Source organism: Anopheles gambiae, chromosome 3 (genome assembly GCF_943734735.2).
Source record: "Anopheles gambiae chromosome 3, idAnoGambNW_F1_1, whole genome shotgun sequence".
In the NCBI taxonomy this organism is placed as follows: Eukaryota; Metazoa; Arthropoda; class Insecta; order Diptera; family Culicidae; genus Anopheles; species Anopheles gambiae.
Window position 1 is genome coordinate 74,196,324 of NC_064602.1, and position 22,404 is coordinate 74,218,727.

Sequence of the window (22,404 nt, forward strand, 5' to 3'; positions counted from 1 at the left end):
TCCTGAGTGCGGTCATTGCACTATAGAGCCACATTGAAGGGTTTTGTGAGCTGTAGTGGTTTGAATGATGAATAGACGGATGAATCACAGTTTGTGTTGGGAAGTTTGAATATTTGAAGAGAAATTCAGTAAACACTGAAATGAAATATTGCTAGATACAGGAAAGAAGTAGAATCGTTTATTTATATTTCTGTGAAAGAATTTGCAGTTTATTGAGTTTCATGAGCATACTCCTAGAAAACTACATCAAAAAGCATTATTTTCTGTACATTTTGTAATATGAGTCCAAAATTCTAGCTATTCGAAATTTCTCGAATGATGTTCACCAGCACTAACAAATCAGGTAGCCAAATTCACCATCTGCGCTATCATTTGTGGCCATCCCCGGAATAAAAAGGCAGCAAAAGAATCAAAACTCAGCCTTCGGTACAATGCCGCCGGGTGCAATCAATATAATCGCCAACATAATCGTTTCATTTCCCAAACCATTATGCGAACCTCAGGCAACGAGCCGGTGTGCATTCCACATTTGCTAACCTGAACCGGGCTTTTGCTGGTATTTGTACTTCTCGTCCCCCCCCCCCACGCCCCCTTCCCCGGGCAGCAAAAGTATCCTTTTCTGCCCCTGATCTGATCGAATTACACCGTATAACGATTCGGTACCGGTAGCGGTCTGGCATTGTGTTATCTGCTGGAATGGTTGTAGCAATTTGTCGGATGAAACTATTAGCAGATTATTATTTTACCAAATCTCGCAAGACATCATGCAAAAAGCCGGAGCGGTTCTGGTGGCGTATGTGTGTGTGTGTGTGTGTGGTTGTTTGGAGCTATACATTCCCTGCGTGAGAATACTACCTGGAAGAGGGATTTGATTTCAAATCGGATCAAATACTTTCTGGATGCGGGAAGGTCTTACCGGAAACACGGGAAGCTTACAGTGCAGTTTTGAAGTGATTTAAATGTTATAATTGAGTTTTATATCTTTCCATTCGGAGTACGGCGGGATGCATACATGCATGAGAAAGAAGAATGCAACAAATTTTGTTCATGGGGGTATTAAATTGCAGCGACCTAGATTGTGGGACTGCATGTAGTGCCATCTTTTTGTGGTGTGTTGTGTAAAGATAATTGAATCTACATTTCAATATTTTAATATCGAGTCTACTGCTGATGTATTAAGTGTTTGAATTCCCCGAACAAAAAAGCAGACAACAGTCATGAAAACGCACATAATGCGTCAACAAGAATACAAGCGCGCAAAAAAACACATTGTATCACGTGCCCGACGGGTGTTCGATATTGGAATTCTAATTCTATTTCTTGTCTGCTTCAGTACAATTTGGGAATGGTTGGCGTGGTTCAATTCGGTTTTTTTTTCGCTACAAGTCTGCCACCGTTTGAAAGGATCTAGTGACTCAACAACGGGACGGAACGGAGATCAGCGTCAATCTTAATGATTTCAGTATTACAGAGGAGTTGCAGGCATGCCGGAGGGGAAGGTTTACGGTCGCACCGAGATGTGCCTGGTGTTGATAGATATTTTCCCTTTCGTTTTTTTTACTATACCAAAGCCCAACACGCCCAAACCCGAGCGAGCGAACGCGTAGTGGCATCTGCTTACTTCTACCACTCCACTACGTCACGTGCGCCGGCACGTTGAAATGAGCAAACGTTTCGTAATGCAATAAAAATCGAATCGAGTTAAGCTTAATTTACTGCTCTGTCATGTTAACTTAATTCCAGCTTCGATTTTATTTTAGACAAGCTTTCGCAGCATTCCGATTTCGATTTCGGCCGGGGTTTTAGGCAGCGGGGGGAGAGCTTTCATCCGAGTACGAACGGGGGAATGGGGGAACTCGCTTTCTGCGCCTATACATTTAGCATCCGGCTGAATGGAGTTTCTCGGAACTCGTTCTAAAGGCTCTGGCCCCCGGGCATCCCGGGGCGAACCTTCGAGCCGATAATGACATTTATGACGAAAAGATGAAATGATGTTGACAATAACGAACAAGTAAACAGGGTTTCGGGAGCAAACGGTGGGTAGCGAGTACGGTAAAGTGAGATAAAGTGAGCAGACGGGATGAAGGTGAGATGTCATTCAGGGATACGGCTTGGGTGCGCAACAGTATTTGTAGAAAACAACTTTAAGGTAATGTTTTAAATAGTATAAAATGAGTTTAAATATCAATTTCAAATTTTTCAACATCTTATAGCGTTCAATAGATGCAATCAAATAAACTCCGAAAATTAAGTTGACTGCAGTTCCAGCCCCCCCAATTCTATAAGAAGAAATCATTTCGAGCAGAAAAGCGTCGTCAAATGAAGTCGAAATTTCAATTTGTCCAAAAACCTCCGATTGACAGGGGAAATTAGACGTCAGCACCATTTGCGCTTGATAGCGGGTACGAAATACCTGTTCCCCAAATATCCCATCCCTATTAATGCTCGTGCTGCATCGCACCCAAAATGCCTTCCTACGTACGTGTACGCTGGAAATGTGTTTTTCTCTGCTCAGCTTAAGTAATTTTAATTCAATCATTTCCATGTCGTAGTCCGGGGGGTTTAAGCCACGGGGCCTGAGATGTGTGCATCGCCCGGTTTCGGCAGGGACGTGAAGAATGCTGCAAAGCTGGGATATTGAAGGATTATTTTTCTGTACTTGGTCCTCTACTTGCTGTTATTATTATTATTATTATTTTCCGGTGGCACTGGAAATGCTGCGGGGAAGGCAGTCGAAAGAGAATGTTGCAACGATGATGACGTTCACGGCATAACCGGATCCGTTCCAATTCCATCCGTGTGGTGGGTTGTGAAGGAGAGGAAGGACGAGAGATTTGACTTCCTTAAGCTCATCCGGCGGAACAACCCCTTGCTTTTGCGCGAACAATATTTGCTCGGCATGCACACGCCCGAGTCCCCGACTCTCGGCGGCTTATGGTGATTATCTTCGATTTCAATTTTCAACTTTTGCTCTTGCCACGGCGATGCTGCAACCCATTCGTTGCCGCTCGAACTGGATCGTGTCCCCGCTTGTCGAACGAATCCATTGTCAATACGCTGATAAACCTCTGCGGTGCCCAAATCATAGAATCGATGGAAAAGTATGCAGGAAAGATTGAGAAGGTTAATTGAAATCAGGCACAGCAATTTTATCGTGAGCGCATTGCTTTTGCTCTTTCAGTTCAGTTTCCAGGGTTGCCATACGGAGGTTTTTTTCTCTCTTTCTGATGATTTGATTTTGGGGTGTGTCGGAGAGTGAGCGCAATTGGCGCCCTCCTTCTGATGATGCTTTTAAGTCTCGAATTTTTCCATCTCCCACAGTTGGTTCAATATTTCATCCTCCTCAGCTAGCAGAAACAGCAGTCGGAGCATCATCATCACAGAGCTGATTTTCCACTTTTCCACTCGTAGGTTCTTCGTCCCACGCTCTGAAACGGGCGCCATATCTTTTGTTCTGATGGTAGTTTTAATCTTGTAAATGGTATGGTAATATTTTAATTATCCTAATAGCTTTGTAACCTCAGGCAGGGCACGCGCAGGGTGAAATGCAGAGAAAAAGAGAGAGAGAGAGAGTTTACTATCGTAGGTGGCGATGCCTTTTCTTCGACGAAAGATATCGACTTTCATAAGTTGGGGTGGTGGGTAGTAAAGTAAAGTCGTTGTTTTTTTGTGGTAAATAGAACGTTGTAGCTTTTCCAAGGTTTTAAGATATTCTTTTAGCAATTAGATATCGTTTTTGCTTTAAAATTGACGTTTTTAGAAAAGGAATGTGAAATGATCTTGCCTAGAATTGAACCGTGATTGATCTTGCAGGTGCTGGCACGTTTATTCAATGGACTATTGAGCTGCATCCATCTGAGTGAGTTCATTTTGGTCCATATGATGTTCAACGAATTTGTCCAAAACGCGATATAAATTAAATATGTCAGTTGGAACTTTTTTCTGAAAGTTAAAGTAACAAAACAGGAATAACAACCTATGCAAAATAGAAACTGAAGACGCATTTTCCTTCATTATTGTTGATTGAGCATAAATAGCTCCATACACCAAATGTTTGGGTGACAAATTTTCTCCCACATTTCATCCCGCTGCAACGGTGACAAAGAGCACGCACATGCAGGGTACCAGGGAAAGTGCTTTCTTGATGAAGCAGCACCGAGAATCCTTTCCATATTCGGGTCCTAAGTGGTTAAAAATAGAATGCAAAAAAGCTCCAGCCCATTCTACTACCAATTTGTATTCCAAAACGTTCCGACGGTCCAACACCGGTTCGCTCTTACGGGTACGGGTCGCCACAATTTGCGTGACGGAACCAAATGGCTTGTGGAATAGGTAAATTTTCGGTCCATTTTCTGTCATCATTATGATTATTATTATTGCACCGGTAGTGGCAAGCGGGATGGAAAGAGTGTGCGCCTTTATGCCTCCGGACAGTGCATGAAAAATAGGACCAACTGAAGAACTTTTGCTTCGGACGCTGTCGGGAGATTTTACTTCCCAGTTTCTTGTGTTTCCGTGCGCTTTACCCCTCCCCCCCCTTCCCCACTGGTTTGTCCTTTTCATCCATCGCCATCATAATATGTCAAAAGATGGCTCCCGGGCAGTGACAAAAATGGGAAAGATAGCACACAAGAGAGTTTTTGACCATTTAACTCGGGATCTGGACCTTCGACCATGGCAAACTTGGGACGCAGGACGAGATGGGAAGAAGAAAAGAAGATGAGTTTGGCGTGATGGGGGAAACAAATGGTGCTCCACCGCATACGAAGTACTTGCTAGCGTCCCTTGCCTAGGTTGAGGACGGCGACAAGGGAGATGGACGGGCTGTGGGGGCTTATTTTATTGCCTTCCTTTTGTCGCAGCAAATCGGAATAAATTTGACATCAAGTGAGGCGCTGGCTAATGTCAGAAGAAGGCCTAAGGGTGGGGAGGGAACGGGGACGGGACATGCCGCCGTTTGCTGGATGAAAAATTGGTGGCCCCGCGGCTACAAATTGTTCGGCTTCGGTTTTCCGGGCGCGCCCAATTTGTTCGGTTGATCGATCAGTTTTGGCATTGAGCTTTTGACTGGGAGCCGGGGGGGGTGGGGGGGGGGGAGGCACATAAAACTTGAAAAACATTGTAGCAAAGAGAGAAACACACACACACACACAGCAAAGTTGCCTCGAAGTGAAGTTTTTGCGCTTGTGATTAATGTTTGCGGAGTAAAAGTTGCCGCTTTATGGTTGCCAAATAAGTACTGGAGCAAGAAAAGATAGCGTTGCTGTTTTAAGACATTTCAATAAGCGATAAAGCAAGTAGATGAAAAAGTGAAATAAAACCCCCGGCACTGTTAATAGAATGTGTCTCTCAAGAGTGTATCCAAAAACGGCAGAAGGCAAAAAAAAGGGTTCGAAGAAATATATGACGCTGTCCGTGCGAAAAGGGGATCAATCATTTCCGAGCGAAAAAGGGTGCACCGGATGCGAACCATTTATATTTTCCACTCATATCTTCAGCGCGTCCAGCGTCCGGTGACCTTCGGCTCCGGGACGGTTTGGTCGGGAAAGTCCATTAAGACACGGTACACCGCCCGTTTTGAGGGGAAAATGATTAGTGTTCTACTTTTTCAATCCCCCTTTTATCAGCTGGCGGGAGCATATCTTCTTGTGTCATTATATTTCTTTGTCTGCCCAGCATAGAAGAACTACACAAACGGGTAGAAGTGTTTTGGGGGGTGGTGTAGGAAGCGGAGGAAAGCAGCGTCATTAGTCAGCGTCAAACAAATTTGGCGAAACGCGTCTTGACGAGAAATTAACGAAGATTGTGAGCAGAAGTGACCAGAAGAAGTGTCCGGCGAGTTTTATTTCATTTCCAAATGGAAATCGTCCTACTTTCTGACATTGCTCTTCATCTCTTCAGCCTTTAGACATGCTCCAATCTCCACTTGGGGTAGTTCTTGACAACTTGACTGGCAGGAAAACCTCGGTGGTAATGCATTTATAATCGTCACGATCGTCCTTTCTGGTTGTAATTGATTCGAAATTATATGGCTAAACGATAAAACATTGTGAAGCCACCATTTGTACAAACTGTGCGGTGCTCTGTGCGTGTGTGTGTGTGTGTGTGTGTGTAACGGAAGATGACAGTTGTAATGGTATTGACGGTTGTTTGGGGCAGCCCGAAGACAGAAGCATAACATTATCGATAGGTACACAATATGGCTGAATAGCGTATGGCTTAAAGTGCTGACATTATAATCAGCCTTTCAAGCATAGGTTGGAAATGTTTCCATCGGGTCAGTGACACACAGGACTTGACTACTGGCTAATGATAGCCATCGAGCCATTACTTTGGTTTTGAGGCACTCACTTTCGGTATGAATATTGTATCCTCTTCTAGATGTGCAGTGAAACAGTGATTTAATGGACTGGTTTGGCGTTCAAGAATTGTGAACTATTTTGACGTTTGATGAAGAGCTTTGTGGGTGGGTTTAGTAGATTTTACGAAATTTACTTAAGAAATCACGCAAATGAAACACTTTATGTGTTTAAATAGTTGCATAAGGACAATGTATATATTCAAATGAACTCAAAAGAGAAGTTTAACGTCATTAATTACTACAATACATTGAAAGGTGAAACTCACGAGCAAATTCTGCATCATTATCTACTACATTCGCCAATGGTCAAACGTTTAAGCCAATATTACAGTGTAAGCAAGCAACTTTCTACCTATAAAGCAAAAGCAACTCTGCGTTCTGTAGTAGATAGGATACTTCAAACATTTTTTCTTGCAAGTCAATTGCATTTCAAGGTACACCTGGATCTTCCGCCTGGTTGATGGTATGTGCAATGCTACCTTTCTAGAACCATTTTCTACTAAGTGAAGGGTAGTGGTGGAATAAAAACGATCGCCTCTCCCTACAACACACTACATAGTTAGTCGCTTTCGGGAAGAAAAATGGCATCCAGGCACGAAGCAAACTACATTCATTTTCTGCAAAGGCAGTGGACTTCTTTAGAAAATCATTTCTTTACTTCAGCTGGACAGTGGCTTGAGCTTACCGGGACGGGGTCTTTATGATTGACCACGACCACAGTGCGCACAGCAACCAGAAAAAAAGCAGTCTAGCAACTCACATCCGCATCATGCACTTCACATTACGGATTGCAACTTCCATAAACACACACACACACAACGTGGCACAGCAAAGTGAAAAGGAAACTCTCCGTACAAAACTGCTCCAATAAGCGCAGTAAGGCTTGTTTTGGTCATCACTGCTTGCAAGTAGCGGACGGCTTGCCGGAAATCAGGATGGATGGATGGGCAGAAAAAGAAGCAAAAAAAAGCGCACCACACTACTAACATAAGCATAAAGCAATGCTTCTCGGGAAAACGGCAACTACCCGAATGAAAGAAATTGAAACTGACTTTCTTTTCTTTGCCGAATTGCCCATTCCACCAAATGCCTTACTGTTGCCGCCAATTTTATCTCCCCAAGCGAAACGAGGCCCCATTCGCCGTGTACAGCGCCTCGCTGTTCAGCTGCTATTCAGGCACACAAACGGCACGAATTACTGCCAACACTCCAGACATATTTCATTCCGACTGCGAAGATTTCGCTTTTGCAGTCAAACGTACGGTCTAGACGTTGATGGTTTCTTTTTTGAGTTGATTGTTGTTGTGTGCGTGGCTCCAATCCGTGGACTGCAGTTTGCAACAAACCGTCCAGACGAAGTGGGCCAGTGTAGTTGGATATCTTTCAGGGGCGGTGCTTTTCATCTTCAGATAACGTCTTTAATTTAAAGCAACTGCACTCAACTCAACGGTGGAGCTTTTCGTGAAGATGGCAGAGGTAAACTCATTGCCCCCAGACGGTACTTACAGTTGGAGTTTTGTTCATTAGGGGGTGCTCTCTTTTTTTAAACTTATTGAATTGATCGCCATAAAACACAACTCCACTTTGAGTGCGAGGACAAAACAGTAGTGATTTGCAGATTGAAAGGACTGAAACAACGCCACTCGATTATTCATTGACCGATGACGATTGTAAACGATGCCAATCCAATCCATTGCAATCCGTTGCTTCATGCATTGGAAATTCAGACAATTGTGTACCATTTTTCGCTTGACGGGTTTCACCTCACAGTAAGCAATCGTTGCGAACGAACGATTCAAAACAGAGCGTGGAATCCTAGAATAAGGATTTACAAAAAACCAAACTCCCACTGCCAGTTAACCACCACCGCCGACCAATTTCTCCACAGTGCCTTGTTTCATTCGGTGTATTGTTGTTTTTCCTGTCCTGTTTTTTTCCTTACAATCACAAAAAAGCTTGTACACAAAGCGAAAAACTGCATGCAGATCGCGTGCGCGCGCGTTTGTGTGTGTTTTGCCCCGGTGTAAGACCGTTTTTTATAGCCTCGGGAATGATTTCTCGATTGCCCACACGAAGGGAGAGCCAATGGACAATAATGTTAGGTTAGGTATGGTCTGGAACCTTTGGCCATTTGCCAGCCAAACTAATGGCTCGACCCGATGGGACAAATAACTTCGCTGTCCCTCAAAACGGGCAGAAAGGGGTCTGGGACATCGCTGGGTCCAATGGACAGCAATAAATAGCTCGTTGCGGTGTTGCTAACATAAAGTTCCGGATGAGTGAGGGTGGTGGTGGTTAGTGAAGTCTTGCCTCTATGGACCTCGAAAAGCCCAAATGGGCTGACGGGTCTATAGATATCGGGTTCGTTCTTTGCCCATCCGGGGTTGCCTGAGCCCGCGAGAAGGATTGAAAGGTCGGTCTTTAGTCGCTTCCCCAAGATCCAATGTTCCATAGGTCAACCGTAAGAGTAGCTGAACCACGATGCAATCGATTCCACCCAGATCCGCCCCATTTCGCGTCCGGTGAGCATCGCGCAAAGCGAAACAAAACGGAAACACGGCATCCACGGTCGTGTGCAACCCGACCCAGAACCGGCACAGGAACCACACATGCCAGCTCAGGAGGGAAAAAGTGGTCAGTTGTGGTAGTTGTTGTGTTTCTTTTTTCTATCCGTTTTCGATCCATACAAGAAATGCAATTGCACCGGAATGGATGAAGCCGGTGTTGTGTGTGCGAGTGTGCTGCGGTTTCTTTTTCGGTATCGCTTCCGGCCCCGGCAAAGCAATTGGCTCCGGTCGGCGAGGTCACTCGGCTAACGAATGCGCCTTTATCGCTTTATTTCGCGGGCTATTCACGGGCTTTGTAGAGTCGTTGAGCAAAAAAAAAAGGTAGAACGAAACGTAGCCAATATTCAATAACCTCACTAGCTTGGAAACGCTACCGAAACGAAGCGCGATCGTTTGGCTTTGTTTGAGTAGCTTGAGAGGGTTATTTCGCTCCTTTTTTTTTGTTTGCCCTCTCCACAGCTAGCAAAAACTGTTTCGAGTGCACAATTAAAAACCAGTTGACCCATTCTGCTCTGGAACGGGTCGTGTACAGTAGGAATTGTAGGAATGTAGCACCAGTTTTGTTTTTTCTCTCTCTCTCTTGCTCCTTACCTTTAATCGCAACCGAAGCTGTCGGCTGCAGTTCGAGCTTTTTGCGGCCGGCACCGCTCTGGCCGACACATTTGTACGTGCCAGCGTCCTGGTAGACGACGTCCTTTAGCGAGAATTGACCGGTTTGGGTGTGCCGGCCTGCGCCCGATCCCTTCACCCTAGCCGATGCCGAATCCAGATGCGACCAGCAGCCAAGCGATCCTGCAATAGAAGTAAAAAAAAGAACGCTATTGATAGTGCATAACAGTTATTGAATTCGTGCCACTACCGTGAAGGTAGATTTTGGAGTGTTGATAGAATTAGAATGGTTTAATTTAAAGATTTCCGTGTAGTGGAAGGCAAACAGTTCAGGTTTCGTTCGTTCCAACTTCAGGCTGGAGCATTAATTTGGAAAGTGGGAAGAAAAAAAGCTGAAAAAACTGAACCGTTGCTGTAGTAAGGCCATCAGAGCTTTCCTTACATACACACCACAAAACAAGCCACCATCATCGCCTGCTACGACCCAGCGCTTACCGTACCGTGCACATCAATTGCCCCGGTTGCAATAGTTCATTTCCGAGCACTCGAGAGCAAACTTTTGTGGAAAACGGGCCCGTCAGTAGGCACGTTGCTCGGTTGAGTGCAAAGTTTACCAGGTTGGCAATAGGCCTGGTAATACTATTTTTCTTTCATTACCATAAAAAAGTGAGCTCAAAATCGGATCATTGCAAAGTTTTTGCTAGCTTTCTACCGGCTCAGCCGGCTTCGAATCGACCGTGGCTCTAGAATTGTGTGGCCTTGTCTAGACGCTTCGGGCGGCGGCCCTTAACGTAATGCCAACGTCAGTGTTCAGGGCGTGGGGTGCAACTTCTCCGCTCACAAGGGCTAAGCTCTTGAGTTGTAATTTTGATTCCATTTGCCTCGTTCTCTCTCGCTAGTTGGAATGGCATCGCGGCGTGCTGGATCAGTATGTAAATCATCTGACTTTCTTCCAGAGACCAGGATGGGATGGGATTTGGGAGCCTTGCAAAAGTTGAGTGTCGGAATCGACAAGCAATCTAGCAGCGATCCCCGGGGGGGTGGTTGTAGCCCACGTCTGGCTATGGCTTGATAGCTTCATGTCACATAATTTTTAGCTGCCTTTCCAAAGTCTTGTTTGCAGGAGATTCGTGCATTCGTCTAGGGTGGCCAGCTCTAATGTAAACGAGGAGTGGGTGTAAGGCAAAAGTTGTTCTTCTGCTCCTGTGAAACTGAGTAGCGAAATAGGAGGTGTTGGCTGTTGGCCCAAAAACTTGACTCGGGGCAGCAACTAGACGATTCGCATGCAAGTCAGTTTCTCCGGTGAGTTATCAAGGTGAGCGCATATGCAGCATGACTTTTCTCAGCAAAGAGGGAGAGCAAAAACAGTGTGTGAAAATGTGACTGACAATTTTACATGAAGCAGCTTAGGGTAGGGTAGGAGCACTGAAGGAAAACTTTTGGAGAACAATTTAATCTTCACAGGTTTTATTTTGGCCTGCACCAAAGCATACCTTACCTTGCGGGCACTGCAATGTAACGGAGCCGCCGAGCTCGACTTCCATTTGGCCGCCGGCCTTGAAGGAGTTTGTTCCGGTCGGTACACTTCCGGAGAAGGGTGGTCCACCGGCAGCATGGCCCGCTCCGTTGGTGGGCGCGAACGAGGCGGCAGATGCGGACGATGCCGGAGAGGATGCTGCTGCTGATGAGGAGGAAGAGGAGGACGAAGAGGAGGAGGAGGAGGAGGAAGATGATGGAGCTAGGGAAAGATCCTGTTCGACAGGTTCCGACGTTACGTCGACTGGGTCGTCTGGGTCCAAGGCAAGTCGTTGGGTTTCGGGGGGAAATGAATGAGAAGAAAAATAAACAGCTTGATTAGAAAGCATCATTCCAGGAATGAAGGCGAATGGTTGTAACCCGTAACGGTAAATAGTCCCTGAGTGATGCTGTAGACCTAGAATTAATGTTATTTAAATGAGACTGGCTGTAACAAATCGTTGGAACATGGGTTATCCAGATACTAAACAGTGTGTTTCTCAGGATGTAAACAAAAATATATCAATATTTTTTCACCTTTTTCTGGAGAATTGAACAATTATTTTCAAGCTTTAATTACAGAGTTGAGGAAATGTGCAAACTTTCTCTGATAATTAATAATGTGCTCTCTGGAGCACATCCACGCATCGGAGTCGGAGTCATCCGGAGACGTCCGGAGTCAGAGTCTTGCGGAGTCAGAGTAGTCCGGAGTCGGAGCTGTCCGAAGTCTGGAGTCGAAGTCGTTCGCAGTCAGAGTTATCTGGACTCGGAGTCTTCCAGAGTTAGAGTCGATCAGAATCGAAGTCATCTGAAGTCGAATTCGTTCGGAGTCAGCGTTGTTGAGAGTTGAAGTCCCCCAGAGTTGAATTCCTCCAGAGTTGGAGTCCTCCAGAGTTCAAGTCGGCTGGATTCGGAATTTTTCGGAGTCTGGAGTCGAAGTCCTCCGGAGTCAGAGTTGTCCGGAATTGAAGTAGCCCGAAATTGGAGTCCTTCAAAGTTGGAGTCCTCCAGAGTTTAAATCGGAGTCGAAGTCATCCGTAGTCGGAGTTGCTTCGAATCGGAATCAAACTAGAGTTGAAGTCGTTCTCATCGGAAGTTGAGGTCGTTCAGAGTCGGCATCGTCCGAAAACCAATTGCGGTGTTCGTCTATCAATTTCCATCAACTTAATGGTCAACAATTGGAATTCATTTAATCACCTAACGCTACCAAGAAACTATCGAGCTTTCTCAAGCACCGACAATTCCTGGAAACTCTGCAAAACCCATTTCAAACGATAATTTAACGGTAATACCAGGAACTGCTTTCCGAAATCCCCTCCGCCACCTCCCCAAATGCTAAGATATGATGTATACTCACATCGCACGCTGAGATAATATCCGATGCTCGAGTACTGAAAGTTGAGATGCCTCGAGGTGCACTTGTACCAGCCGGAGTGTTCGCGCCGGATCGAGCTAAAGTTGAGAAAGCCGTCGCCCGTCTGCGGCACCGGCGGATCACCATCGTCCTTCTGCCACAGTGGCGTGCTCGGTGGGTTCGAATCGACATCGCACTTGAGCGAAACGGCGATGCCTTCCCGCAGCGGATAGCCGAACCCGGGCGTGCGCGTGATGGCGAACGAGGGTGTGTCTAGGGAAACGGAGCCGAACAACGAAAGCGGGATTAGAAAAGTTAGCGAAAAATGTACGCCGAAATTTCTCCCGACACAAAAAAGGGGAGTCCTTTCAGTTCGTTTCGAAGGGAGGGAAATCATATTGCAAAACTAGAAGAGGAATCAAACAAAACGGAACCGGGATTCAATGTGGGGCTCCTTTTTTCTGGTGTGCTTGCTCAGGAGGAGCCCAGGATCAGGGCCAGGGATTGATATGACTAATGAAAAATTCCACTCACACTGCACATCGAGCAGAATCGAAGCGTTTTGGCGCACTTTCAGCGTCGGATGCTCCATGATGCAGAGGATGCGGGCGTTGTGATGCACCCGGAAGACGGCGGGCAGGCGTGCCTCCGATACGGCGCCGGCATTGATCTTGTACGGTTCCTTGTCCTATTGGGGTGGGAGAGCAAACAGCAAAAAAAAAAAAACACGACATGAGAGTTGATGATGAGTATCGTGCACACTGCATAACGCACACGCTGGCTGATACCAGGCCGATGTCACAACACGCAGCGTCGAAAGTGAACAAAAAATCAGTCCACTCGAGCACAGTTGAAACAGGCGCAAAGCATTGCGACAGTATGTTCGCTTTTTATGTGTGTGTGACAGCAAAGAAACTTTTTTTGTGGTGCTGCCTTTCCTTCCTTCCTACTCAAACAACCGAGCTAACTAACCTTATCCTTCCTTATCTCCTGCAGCTCCAGCACGTCGTTCGATAGTTTCTGTGCGTGCCGGTCGATGCCGGGGCTGAGCAGCACCTCCCAGGTGAGGGTGGGCTTCGGGTTGCCGCCCTCGCTGACGCAGGCAAGCGTTAGCTCGGAGTTTTCCTTCACCGGGATGAACATGTTGCCCGCATCGAGCCGGCGGGAATCGATCAGCAAATATGGCTCCTTCGGTGGATCTGTGGAATGGAAGAGATACGCGTGAGGTACCGGTTTGGGAGGTATGTGAGTCGTGATTGAAATCTTTCAAAGCTGTACAACCAGAAAGCATCCTTTCTTGCAACTTTTTGGAGCAAGGAAATGCAAGCGTGCGCGTTGTCTGCGAAGGATGTTCTTGCTGGAGCACGGGAAACTGTGATTTATTTTTATCATTCTAGTGGTTCTCGATCGAACCCATCAGAACTCTGCGTAGAGTGAAATGTTGCCAGCAGAAGAAGTCAAATGATGTGGAATGGAATTAGTTTTTTTGTTGGCCCCACGGAGTGTACAGGCACACTGCCAAAGTGCTATCATTGCGAAATATGAAAACTTTGCACTTATCCGCGCAACCCGCAACGCTGCTTAATCCAATTTCAAGGTCCCAGTCGTTCTCTGTGGATGAGATGGTAAAACCGTTCTTTTACACATACATACACACAGTAAAAAGAGCAAAGAAACTGCACGTATCTGCAACAAGAGATTGATTTAGTTTCGAAACTGTTTGTTCTTCTGTTTCCGGTGCGATAAGACGGAGGAAGGCCGAAGCAAAAAGAGAAAAAAAGGATCCTCCGTAGTTGGAGCAATGGAAAGGAAAATCAAAACTGAAAGAGTCTATGAAGCGCATTCGTCCAAAAAAGTGGCTCCGCTGCAATGGGGCGCCGAGCAAAGCAGTGAAGCTGTGAAACTTCATTTCCTTTCTACTCCTTCTTCTGGCCGTGGTGGAAGTGGCAGTACCAGTTTTCGGCGTGTTTCAATACGAATCAATCGAGCGCCCGTCCCGAGCGCCTGGACGAGCAAAGGGAAACTTTTGAGACGTTCGTTCGCTGTCGCTGGCAGCAGAAGAAGCTGAAGACAAAAAAAACAAACTCACCCAGCACGATCAGCTTGATTGGCCGGCCGTTGAAGAAGAAGCCGCGCGCATTCTCCGCCTCGCACTGCCACACGCCATCGTCCTCCAGCAGCACGTCGGCGATGGTGAGCGCACCGAACGATTCGCGCACAAACCGTACGTCGGCGGTTCGTGACTTCTTGTCGGCCGCGTGCACTATCTGGCCATCCTTGAGCCACACGCCGGTCGTAATGTCCGCGTCCACCTCGCAGTTCAGCCGGACCGTTTCGTGCTGGTCGGCGTACACCACCGCCACCACGCTGCCGTCCGCCAGCTGCTCCGAGTCGGCCGGGTCGCGCCCGATTGGCCGGAGCGGCAGCGCTAATGGTTCGTCCGGTGCGTTGCGGGCAACTTTTCCCATTCGGGCGCGCGCCACCGGCTCCACCGTCTCCAGCAGATCGGGCCCATTGAGAAAGATGATTTGTTCGTCAAAGTTTGGACCGGCAAAGATGGCACCGGTCGGGTCGAGCGTCAGGTCGGCGGTCCGGTTGCCCCGGCGGGTACGGCGGACCGGGGTAATGTAGACGCGGTCGTCAAGCAGAATGATATTGGCAACGCCACCGGATGGCACGGGGCGGGCTTGCTCTTGCTCTACGCCGTAATAATGGTGGCTGTCAGTTGTCACCGAAGAATGGGCTGGCGTTGTAATTGCTCGTTCCTGCGGAGGACCGCTAGCGAAGTGTGAAAGTGGATGCGTCGTTGTCTTCCCTGGGGGTTGCGTCGATGGGAAACTTTGCCGACTTGATGCTGCTGCTGCTGCTGCTGCTGCTCCGGCGGGTACACTTTTGTGTGCGCCAGTTGCCGATGGATCTAATTTCGACGGTACCACCGCCGGTGGGTTTCTGCTAATTTGTTGATCTAAATTACTCGCCTTTAAACTATCGATCACAGCTGCCGGCGCGGTCGGGAGCGTTTGGCTTGGTGCGTTACTAGGGCCTTGCTGCTCGGTGCTGCTGTGCCTACTGTGATTTTGTGCATCAGCGGTTGCGGTACCATCATTAGCATTGACAGCAGTTGCACGAGCAGTAGGAATGTCTGCCGCCGTTTCATGGTGGGAGGAACCACTCCCATCCCGCACGTTGTTGGCGTTGGGAGAACGCGTGGAATAGTTTTCCGGTTGTAGTTCACTAGTGCTAGCAGATCTTCGGTAGCGCCAATGTCTGGAACGGTCGTCAACGGTGTAACCGTAGTGCTGGCGCTGTTCGGGTTGCTCTGAGCCCCATGAAATCTGGCCCTCCTCCCGTGGCTCGTCGACGGTATGTAAAACGTTATCTAAATTGTTATAAGCTACATTGCTCTTAGGTCTACGGGATGCTGTAGTTGGGGTGTCTGGTGTCGCAGGGATGGATAATGGCGAGTCTTTCCGCTTTGCAGTTATTTTGGATGACGGTCCATCCGGGCGAAGGGCGGTGTTGAGGAATTGACTACTATCTATGGTTCGGTGGTAAATAGGTTGCGGCCCTGCCGTGGCCTGGTTGGGGTGTGTACTGTCGTCGCTGCTTTCGAGCGTCCCGCGAGCGGGTGGTTGTTGGTTTGCCAAGGAACCTGGAAAGGATATTGAAAACAAAGGAAAGCTCATTAGTTTTGTTTGTATATTCTTGCTTTTTTGTCGTACGCTAGAGTCTAAATTATCTGCATTCGACGTTGGTTTTGGATCAATTTTGCTGAAATATTCAAGATTTCTGAAATTTTAAGATTTTTTTGGAGAAATTCTAGAGAACCCAGGAAATGTGAGGAATTGCGATAATTACAGAATTGCACTTCTATTTCTCAATACATTTGGAACTATGGGTGACTTCTCACCCTTATATTGAAATATCATTTAACATCCATGGGTTGAATTTAAGATGCCTCCATAGCACTGGCTTCTTCAATGTTCAGTGTGAAATGACGATTCAATCTATTGGCGACGAAAATAAGACATTAATCTTTATTTCATTCTTTGCTCAGATATTGAAGATATTGCTCCGATTGCATCTGCACCAAACGAATGATCTTGAGGGTTTCTTTGTTACTTACGGTACTAACCAAGCACTGTTAGTACTGAACTCCAAAGTTGAAAAAAGCGAAATCAATTTATAATATCAGCTTCTTTCATTGTGGTGCAAAATCAATGGAAAACATTCACCTTGATGGGGTCAGTAAATGATAACAAAAAACCATAAATATTGCTACAAACACCCGGACCCCTCCCTCTTATACGTTATATGTGTGGACGACAATGCAAGTGTGGAATCACGGGTGTAAGATTTCGTTCCAATAGAAAGAAGGGGGAGAAAAAACCTCTTAATACCATTACCCAGGCTGCCCTATTACCTTCTACCTCATCCCAATGTGGTGCCAAGCGAGAGAGTGAAGATGTTAAATCTTTAATGTGCGCTGAGTGGCACTTGTGCCGCACATCATGACGGGGCGAGCTTCTTGGAAAAAAACCATCGTCATTCGATAGCGCGCGGGCGCCCCAACTTCAAGCTTCATCACCTCGAAAACGGCGAATCAATTCAATGGCACGAGCAAAAAAAAAGGAAACTGGTGAAGAGATTTTTGCTTCATGCTGCTACCGTTCGGCTGCCATCGAACATCATCATCTGGTTGGTGGTGCTGCTGGCGATAGCCCTCATCCTCGCTGGCACCTTGCTTATTTATTATTTCAAGGGTATGGTTGCTTTGCTTGCCTGAAGAAGCGACTGACATGGGTGTTGTGTGGGCCCTGGGACGGGCAGGGCCCGATCAGTTTACACCTTGTTGGACGGCACGAACGTGTCGCGCGGCAGAGTGGATGTATACAATTTCAACGTGTCACTGAAGCAGATGAGTCGGTGTTTAGCAGAATTACACCGTGAGAGTGGGCGGCGTTGGAATCGTGTTTGGAGTATGTTATGGATCGATTTTCTTCGAGACATTCGTTGTTTTATTTTATTTCAATGTGTGAGGTGTTGAACTGGTGATGCTGATGTGTAATTGATATGAATAATTTCCGATGTGACGAAGTGGAAATTGAAGATTCCAGTGAAGCAGAGCTCAGTGAAAAGGGCAGTAATAAGGATTAAGCGTTTTACTGAGAGAAGCCCTTCAGAACCATTCATCTTTGGTTTAAAAAGCCTCAGTTAAGAGAGTCTTCAATACCCTCAAGATTGTAATCTTTTCTAAACGTTCCCAGAATTAGGTTGCTCTCGACAACTTAAGCATCTTTTCCTATGCTTATGCTAGTTTAGAGCCCAGAGGAATTAATATTCATTACAATCTATTCTACTTTTAAAGTTCCATATCGAGGCGATGAAATCTTTCATGCTAGTTAATTGGTGTAAAGGAAAAGATCCAATTAAATCTCCATTTCTCCGTCTCTAGGATTTATGGGAGGTTCTGAAATATGTTCCCGCCTAGAGAGTAGAATGGTTTTCGGTTTTTACAATCTTCCGGAGCATAAAATTCTTCGAAGAAAGAATCTTATTTTTACGAGAGGCATACTAATTTTAAGAAAATGCACTTTCTGCACAACCAACACCGCAAAGCATGACGTCACATGAGCCAGAAGACAAAACCATTTCTTTCGTTAGTAAAAAAAATCTTCCAATCTGTATAATAAAGCAATATCTTTCTTCAACGCATCCGCGGGCGCATGGCCGACACCGCCGAAACAGCTGCGCGTAAACCTGTTCGGTGCGCAATATTCGGTACAAGTGTTTTGCTTCTCCCGCTCCTGGCACGCTGCGTTGATGTTGGAAGTTGCCCTGTTTGTCTGTTAGTGTGGCGCACAGTGTGAATACGATCCCATAAAACGTTCATACCACCGGGGTGCTTCCTTTCTGGCGCGCGCGAGGGTATGACCTGCGTCGTTCCGATTTTGCACGGCAAACAATGCGCAATAAGTGGCGCGGGAAAGCCGCGGAAACGGTGGGAACAATAAGCAGTCCATTCCGCGTAAGTGTACGCAATAATGAAACGCGACACCGCAACGCGCACCATCAACAACCTGGAGCTGTACTGTGCCAGCTTTCTTTTTCCACCAGAATTGAGGGAAGGGAGAGAGAGTGAGAGAGCGAGAGCATCCCTCTCGAAAGCAATTCCCAAGAGGTTGAAGCGCACACGGAGGACACACTTGGGAGCGCACCGAAGGGGCCCAGCCGAACCAGTCACTCACTAAAAACGGATGACTCAGTTGACTTTTATCACGGCCCCTGATCATGGCCGTCGACAGTTTTGGTCCTGGTGGGCTAGCAAATTTCAGGTTTTCTTTGACTCGAGACGAGCGGGCGGGAAAGGTTCCAGAAGGTTTTACGACACCCGACGTTTGGGCCCGGCGTCTTGGCGCTCCCTGACGCCCGGTGTCAGAGCGTCGTTGATTATTTTTATAGATTTGATGATCTAATTTTATGAGACGTTCAGTTGCACGCTCTTCTTTTTTCGACGAAGGGGAGTTCTTGTGTCCCTGACGGCTCGTCGGTTCTGTATTGTCTTCTGGGGGGGTTCTTTTTTTGTTTGTTGTCCTACCATGTCGTTAGTCTCGTTGGGAGATATCTTATCGGGTAGATGGGTGAGTGTGTGTGCCCATGACCCATCGTTTGATGTGGACTTGGTGAAACCGTTTCCCGAATGGCGGCTCGTTTGAGATTTTGACCACGTTTTGTGAGTAAAAGAGAAAGCGAGCAACAGAGCAAAGCGAATCTAACCGTATCCGTTTCGAAAGTTTCCTGCGCGAGAATCATTCTTGCCGGCGTTCTGCCGTGCGACGCGTTCCGATTTTTTGCCTCTTTTACGATCCCAACCGTCCGTTTTCATCCTTTTCATCACTCCTCCGTGTGGAAAAGTTGGTCGATGGGAAGCGTCAAACTTTCCGAAAATGGTCCGGGATGGTGTAGGTGCGTTGCTGAAGGTAAAGGCACCAAGGGATCGCTCGTTGGTGTGTGTGGGAGGGGTCGCGGTATTAGGAAAATCTTCCTACTTCTAGCTTCAGAGATTTTTACGATGGAACGTTTCGGTCCTACCTCGCCTCTATCCCTTTCGATTTTGGGGTGTGGATGAGGATGAGAATCGTGCACCGGGGGAAAGGAGATGGTGCTTAGTTGGGAGCGGTTTCCCATACACTCTGCCCTTATCGGCTCATTGGTTCACCGCGGGTTTCGGACGGGAGGATTTTTTCATCCCTTAATCCCTTAATACTCATACGATCTTTCACCGAAGTGGGGCCGGAAAACTGCTGGCGTCGGCTTGTTTTTTTGTGCGTGTGTGTGTGCTCTTGCTGTTGCAGCTTTGCTTTTGTTTGAGTGGGGATCCCTTCGGTACTTCTAATAGCTTACCCCGGGCCTTGTGGGGCATAGTAAATGGGAAGAAGAAACCCTTCAGTGAAGGCGCTTTGTTTTGCTTGTTTTTGCATGATGGAGGAAATTTTATGCGAAACAGTAAGCCCGGCCGGGTCTCAAAGAGAAGCCCGTCCCCCCCTCCCCTGAGCGGAGACATGATAGTCCGGAACGGGGACTAGTTAACGTTTTTGTCTACTTTGCTGCGGAGGGCCCAGGCGGTGTCACCGATCGAGCAAACAGCACAACACTCCACATTGTAGCACAAGTGAATGAATTGATTCGAAAAGTTATCGCCAAACAAAACTGGTGCCAAATAAACATGCTCGATAAAACTTCAAACGCTACAAAAGCGAAGGAAATTGTGCTGAATGTGTGATTTTTTTTGGTGCTCCCTAATTGGAGTGCTTTTGCGGCGGGTCCTCTAAACTTTTAAAAATAAATACATTTGTTTAAGCCTTGCTTCTTGCGCCGAGTTTGAATAAATACAATCAGCACAATGTGTTGTTAGCACACAAAAACCGGCACAAAAGTATCATCTTCTGAAATTTGCAAGAAAAAAAAAAGAACAAACGCTCAGTATCGATTGAGCAGCCAAACGCATCCGAAGCGGTTTCCGAATGAGCCGGGAAAATGGATAACGTCGAATGTGTTGTACCGCGCTGCTGCTCGCGAGACTGCTTTGCCCGCCCGAACGTGCTTGCGCATGTAAAATCACGAATTTTCTGGCTGATTTGATTTATTTGGCACACTTTTGGAGAAAAATTGTTGCCATAAATATAAATAGGATGGTGTTTCTATGGCCCCTGCTAGTGTGTTCTCATGTGTTTGCGTCAGACATACAGCAATGGTGGAATGGGAATTTTACGGAAGTTTTGCGCGAGTGCGTGTTTGACGTTGCCAAGTGGAAATGATAAAAGTCGCTTTTTGTCACTGTTAGCTCAACATGAGCCCGCAAAAGACGATTGGAAAGCGAAAGACTATAATGAAATGGTTGTACAGTAAGGAAGGATTGGTTTTGTGAACTGAAATAGCATGAAAAACCGACGTTTAAATTCATGAAGCATTTTTTAAGTCTTTCGTCTTTGCGTGTCATAAACAAGAAAAATCATGCACCCGAACACGAGGCGAAGGAAGTTTATTACACAAGGCATCCGATCAAACAAACGTTCAGCGAGCTATTAAATGTTCTATGTCTTCATAGACGAAGCAGAAATACACTATACTACCCTTCTTGGCGTCATTAATCTTCACCACCACTTCCACTTCGCTTGTGTACCGTACACACTCACATCGCTTTGCTTTGGTCGCAAAAACTTGCCCCAAAAACAAAACCCACCCGGAGGAAAAAAGGAACGCATCGTCTTCGCTCTTCGTTCTCTGAGTGGCGATGAAGAAGTGCCGCTTTATGTATGTCGCTTCAAGGAAGGAGAAGCGGCCGACTCCTTGCATGTCATGTATGGCACTTGGGCATTATGTGTGCCTGCTTTTTTTGCCTGCTCTCCTTCTCTCGCTTCACGTTCCACTTCGACTAATCAGCAAAACAGAGCTCGGGTGCTTTGGAAGCAGAAAATTATACGCGTTTATAAATCTCCCATCTTGTGTGTGTGTGTTGCTGTACGTTTGTGTGTAGTGTTCCGTACGAAGGGGGAAGAAAAACTGGTTTTGTAGGATATACAATCTATCAAACTAGGAACGGAACAGAACAAAGAATGGGCGGGTACAGTAAACGATTCATTTTGTATTGTGCGCCCCAAAACATACACCCTCATCCCTCATTCGTACGACAGCAACGCATGAGCATGGGCGCCAGTTGGCAGGCAGTAGCCGGCCGTGTTTTGTGTACGCGAAGGCGGAATTGGACAACATTTTGCTGCTTGAGCAGCCAGAAAAGCGGAATACAATTAGTAATATTTTTACACAGTTATGGGTGCGGCCATAAGTTTGGTTGAAGATCCCGCTGCAGCCCTCATTTTAACCAACCGATCGGGGGCAGCCGGTCCATCTGCTTCGTCTTGGGGCGAAAAAAAAAGAAGTTTACCAGCGGGCCACCCAAAGTCAAGGGTAAAGGCGTACCCGCGCAAAAAGCGGAATGAAAATTAATGGTTTCTTCTACATTGAGCCACATTTCGTTCGAGTCCGTTAGCCGTTATCGGTCGGTAGCTTTTGTGTGCCGACTGCGAAAGTGTGTCTGTGCGTGTGTGTGTGTGTCTGTTTGAAGCCAATAAAGCCTCACCAAATGGTACGGGTTGGGCTGTGGCTGGGAAAATGCTAAGGGAAACGGTTCCGGTTGACCCATTGGCCAGCATGATGTTTTTTTTCTTTGTGTGCCTCCCTTGGTTGGTTTTATTTTTATGACCATCATCGTGTGCCACAGAATCTCGTCGTCTCGTGAATGCTGCCACAGTGTGCTGCACCCTACCTACCCCGTGGCGTTGCCCATCGCTGCCCAACGAATGATGATAGCACGGCCAAACGTTTGCTTTAGTAGCCATAAAACTAGGTTTCATGGGCTAGAAAGGAGGACGGTGGAAGGACAGCGCTGGCCAGCAGTGTTTTGAAGCCACGACTAACTGGCTGGCAGGAGTCATAGT

General features: G+C 46.7%; 1 protein-coding gene across 1 annotated transcript in view; it reads right to left on the reverse strand.

Moving 5' to 3' along the window:
- LOC5668029 (uncharacterized) overlaps nt 1-22,404 on the reverse strand; it is a 45,174-nt gene that overhangs the window by 5,806 nt on the left and 16,964 nt on the right. Inside the window, exons 3-8 of the mRNA XM_061656918.1 lie at nt 14,496-16,058; nt 13,379-13,605; nt 12,941-13,094; nt 12,410-12,679; nt 11,036-11,326; nt 9,520-9,720 (exon numbers count right to left, since the gene is read on the reverse strand). Coding sequence (XP_061512902.1) covers nt 9,520-9,720; nt 11,036-11,326; nt 12,410-12,679; nt 12,941-13,094; nt 13,379-13,605; nt 14,496-16,058 — 2,706 coding nt within the window. The remainder of the gene's footprint in view (nt 1-9,519; nt 9,721-11,035; nt 11,327-12,409; nt 12,680-12,940; nt 13,095-13,378; nt 13,606-14,495; nt 16,059-22,404) is intronic.